Raw genomic sequence first — 5,179 nt, forward strand, 5'->3', positions numbered from 1 at the left:
CACAGGTCACCAGTCTATCACAGGACCAGGCTTTTGCTTGTGAATATTGTAAATATAAGATGATGTTTCTTCTGTTTTCAAAGTTAAAATCAACAAACAGCCTTCCTGCTCCTTTGTTACTGCTTTGATTGTTGAGTCAAGTTATATCCAAATTTGAAATGTTTCACAGACTTCTTTGCACAAAGTTGCACAAGAAAGTTTGAGAGAGTCAATTTTTGGTTTTGTTTTCGGTGTTTTCCCTTGCCCGGGTAATTTTCTCCACGATTACTCTCATCCTGGTTTTCTGCATAAAGGGTTAGGGAGTGAGTGACATGATTGCAGCCTGATAGTTAGTGGGATCTGTGCTGGCAGGGATGCGAGCAGTGAGTTAGCCGCGCTGATTCGGGGCGCGTGTGCACAAGGCTCGGGGAGCAGCAGAGTGCTAATTTAAGTGCTCCCCAACTGGTGATTATTCGAGTGCTCTGCTTATTTTCCCACAGCTGCTCCAGCAAAGCAGCTCTTTAATTACAGAGAGCGAGGGCACGGAGCCACGGACGCGACAGCGCTCAGCCACTCGCATATGGAAGCCCACTGCATTTCCACGTGTTCGCTTATGTCAGTGTTTGTGTGTGTGTGTGTGTGTATGTGTGCCAGCAATGGTTATGTGACGAGTAAAAGGTTGCAAAAGGTCAGGACAGATATTCCAGGGAGTTGAATAGATGACATAGATAACCAGCCTTCATAGCTGTGCAAGCATGCATGAAAGCACACACTAGCACAGATACAACGATTTGTTTTCTCACTTGTTCTAACTGTGACAATAGTAAAAAAAAAAAAATCACTATAAGGTGTGAAACATGTTTCTGTTTATCGTCCACACAGCGACTTGTCCAACAACAGGATCGGCTGCCTCTCCCCTGAAATGTTTCTTGATCTTGGCAACCTCTCAAAATTGTGAGTAATCCTTTAATTGGAAACACGCATTGCACCTCTTTATGCTTCATTTTCACCGTGTCTGTAAGGAACGCGGCGTTTAATGCGACTACAGTAATGTCTAAAAATACGCAAATGTGGTTGCAGTCTGTGCGATGAGTGACCTCTTTCTCTCTATGTGTGTGTGTTTTCTTTTTTTTTCTTTTTGTCTACAAGCAGAAATTTATCTGGGAACATTTTCTCCACTCTGACTACGGGACTCTTCACACACCTGCTGGCTCTCAGAGTGCTGTAAGGCAAACACACACATACGTTTAGTTACCTAGAGCTGAGTGCAGGCCTGTGCGAAATCACTTGAACGTTCAAATGATATCAGCTTTATGTAATTGCAATATTTCTAAGTCAACAAGTATTTCCTCTTATAAACATTAAAAAAAAATCCAAGCTCCAAAGTAGAAACTCAATGCAACACAAATAAATACATCTGTGCTAGAAAACCTGCAATCACTTAAACAAAACTGAGTACACCTGTGATTTCCAACTGGCCTAAACTGCCATGAACATACAGTGAGCTGTAAACACCAGAACGTCTGTCTGCATGTCTTCATCATGGCTCCACATGAAAAAGAAATGTCAGAAGAGTTCAAAAAGCTGATTATGTGCCTTCACAAAGAAAAAAGAAGATCAACTAAAAATCAGTCCGGTTGCAGCAGTAATCAGGAGGTAGAGAAGTGGCCATAGCGCCTCTAATCAGAGCTGCATCCTCCCTAAAATGATGCCATAGATGTGTTATTTCAACAATCTAGTTGTGGAAAACAGAAGGGGCAGCGCTTTAGTTTTGACACAGGGGTCAAACATCGGTGCTTCTGCGACGGTTCAGACAGTGTGAGGATTATTGCACAACATGAACCTCTATAAATGACATCCATGTTCCAAAAGAAGCCTGATGAATATTTGGGATCACATCCTTTGATCACATGAAAACAAGCTAAACTAGTTTAGAGATGTTTGGTGTGAACCTGGCCACGACTTCCACAGTGAACGCGTCGTCCTGACAGTGAAGCACGTCGACGGGAGTGTGTGATTTCACACTGCAGGAGTGCAAAACGACATTTATAGACGCCACGGTATTGCCTGTGTGTGTATATATACCAGAATACTAGTTGGCAGGATGACTCCCAGTCTGCAGACGCTTGGCAGAGGAGGAATATTTCAGCATAATAACCATCCAAAGCAGGCTGCCAAAAGAACAAAGTGTAAAGCACGAGCAGGACAAGTATGTTACATGACATGAATCCGGTAAAACATCTTTGGAGTATTTTAAAGAGAAAAAAGTAGAGGAGCAAAAGCCCCTCAAGCGAAGAGCAGCTGGAAATATGTGGGAAATTTGGTATTCTCAGTGCCTCTGTTCCTACTGTGGGGGTGGTTTAAAAAAAATCTAACAATTAAGTTTTAATTTTATGCTGGAGAACTTTAACTTAGGAGTGATGCTGTGATTGTGATGCAATTTTTTTAAAAATCATTTGATGCTGAAGTGATATTGCAGCACAGGGGTGTACTCACTTCTGTAAGTTGTAGTTTAAAAAAAAAAAGACATTTCCACCTCATTTATTCTTGTACAGGGCACAGAAATAAATAAATGTTGTCATTGGAGTTATTCTGACCTGTTACGGTAAAAGGCACAGGTGCAGCTCATGACATAAACAGTGGCTCTGATCCACATGGGCTGGCAAAAGAAAAAAAAAAAAAAGGCTTGCCAGTGAGTCAGCAGGCGCACAACCTGTATCCTGGAGCTGAAACTCGTTAGCGGGATGAAACCTTCATTCATTTCATCAGCTAAACCTATTTTATATCAACATGTCTCCTGTTCCTATTGGTCACTGCTGCTCCTCTCACCAGGCACTTCAGCACCGAGGCTCTGTTCTGCGACTGTCAGCTCAAGTGGCTGCTCGTCTGGGCTCGAAGGAACTCGGTGAGGATCGGCAACGACACGGTGTGCGTTTTCCCCACGCACCTCCACGGCCTGGAGTTTCGCAACCTGCGCGAACAGCAGCTGAAATGCGGTGAGGATTTCACTGGGAGGCTAACGCAGGGTGGCTGCTATTTATCGTCTTTTAAAACTAGCGTAAAGAAAAGTAAAACTAAATGAAAAACGCTGCATGAAAAGTGTTTTCGTTGATGGCGCAAAAATACATTTTATAATAGGGAAAAGTTAGCTGGCAGTATTACAGTTTTTAATTTGATTGTATTGCTAGCTTCCCACCTGGCTAGCTGGTGCTAGCTTGTACACGAGCATTAGCTTGACTTCTTTTCTTGAAATTGTTTTCCTATCTGACATACTCAAATGGAAATGTTTATAACAAAAACCTGAAAGACATGTGTAAGACTTAATTAGAACAGTAACCTCATCTAGTTTCTGCAAATATTCTTGTTTACTATGAGGCTAAAACACAACCTATATCTTACGACAATTGAGTCTTGGCTCAAAAAAGCTTTTCTCTTCGCCTTTTATGCCTCATTTCTGTGTGCATACGTAAGTTAACTTCAACTCCTTTCATTCTTCTTGAATTTGTTCACAAACTTTGTCTTGTTGGTCCATAGTTTGCCTCGAGTACATTGAAAAATATGAACTTCTTCTGTTAATTTCAGCTAACAGGCTATTGAGTTGCTTGACTATGTTGACAGTTGCATTGTTTAGCTATTTAGCTAAAAACAAGCTAGTTTAGCTAACTTAGCACATTGTAGTTGTGTAACCATAGACTGTATAAACGATGGACGTAGCAACCGGTCCTGAAAAAAAATGAAGCCAACCTGGAAGTGTCAAAAACCTGCAATATCACTACGTCTGCTAGCTGCTGGCTCCAAAAAGCCCTGGCTCCCATAGACTTGAATTGGAAAAGAAGTGATCACAGATCATGAAATACTGCATTCCTACAGCTCAGGATTTTTTTCTTATTGGTTTTCATGGTCAAGTCCAGAGACCAGGTGGCCAATCTGAAAATAAATCAACACTGAATTTTTAAAAAAATCGTCAACATTTTGCGGGGCAAGGGGCGTGGCTGGCTTGATTGACAGTCATCAGCGACCATACAGATGAAGGGAGCAGAAGGCGGTAAATGTGGGCGGGCAGAGAGGGCCCGCCTCTCAATCCGTCTGATCAATCGCTGTTCCTATGGCTCCACCCCCTCTGACGATGTTTGCATCACAGGCTCCAAAAATCCAAGATGTCAACCAGGAAGTGGCAAAACCCTGGCTTCATTTTCTCAGTGCAGAAACCAGCGGGTGACGTCACGGTAGCTACGTCCATCTTTTTATACAGTCTATGCTAAAAACAAGCTAGTTTAGCTAACTTAGCACATGCTAGCTGTGTAACCTACAGACTGCCTGCAGAGCTGTGTGGAAACGAGGTTTAATGGCGCGTAATGCAGCTCTAAAATCATGCCTGTTTAGTTAATCTCGACTTATCATCCAGATATTTGATAGCGCCAAAGTTGTATTATTAAGCTCATAACCTAGTATCATACCACTCGTGCCAAAAAAAATACATGTCATCACATAGCATTCAGTTATAATTCTGTTATTTGTATCTCCAGTGCTTTAAGAGTTTCCTGCATTATTTCTGCCACCGCATTTGCAATCTAAACGATATCCCACAATCGTTAAGCTTTGCTCCACGTTGTTTGCACATTTGCTAACTAGTTAATTACTTGACTCCACCTGACATCCCAGGTGTAAATCAGTCCTTGAATGGGCCACAGCGGAAGGCGGCAGGTCATTGAATTTTGAAAACTGATTTTTTCTCTCAGACTCTCGTCAGATGGAGAATGTTTGAAAAGTTTTATTTTCCTTGAGGAGGCGAATTCTTAATCTTGATTCTTATCAAGAGAAACAATAACAAGATACGCCACATTCAAATTCTTTTTGGTTTCTTACATTGTATACAAGAGATGCTGCAGAACGATCTTGATTTTTGAGGGTATTTTGAAGCAGGCTGTGATTTTCAATTTTGAGGGAAAATATAAAATCCTGGAGGGTCTTTTGTAGATTGTATCCCTTTGTGAAAGCAGTGAGGCTGTGGTTCAGCTGGGTGCTTATTTACGTTCTTAAAAATATGTAAATGAAGCGAATGATGTGATTTGGTTTTCATGAAATTTCATGATTAGATCTGAAAAACAAGCTCAGATCACCAAACCTCATTGTTTTTTGTTTTTCTAACATTTTTAAATGATGTGAAGCAAATGTTTTGAGCCTTAAGGACTGGAAAGGA

General features: G+C 41.4%; 1 protein-coding gene across 1 annotated transcript in view; it reads left to right on the forward strand.

Annotated features, from left to right (window-relative positions):
• adgra1b (adhesion G protein-coupled receptor A1b) overlaps nt 1–5,179 on the forward strand; it is a 209,305-nt gene that overhangs the window by 35,969 nt on the left and 168,157 nt on the right. Inside the window, exons 4-6 of the mRNA XM_008286670.1 lie at nt 862–933; nt 1,132–1,203; nt 2,812–2,975. Coding sequence (XP_008284892.1) covers nt 862–933; nt 1,132–1,203; nt 2,812–2,975 — 308 coding nt within the window. The remainder of the gene's footprint in view (nt 1–861; nt 934–1,131; nt 1,204–2,811; nt 2,976–5,179) is intronic.

Source organism: Stegastes partitus, unplaced genomic scaffold, assembly GCF_000690725.1.
Source record: "Stegastes partitus isolate 25-593 unplaced genomic scaffold, Stegastes_partitus-1.0.2 Scaffold463, whole genome shotgun sequence".
Lineage (NCBI taxonomy): Eukaryota > Metazoa > Chordata > Actinopteri > Pomacentridae > Stegastes > Stegastes partitus.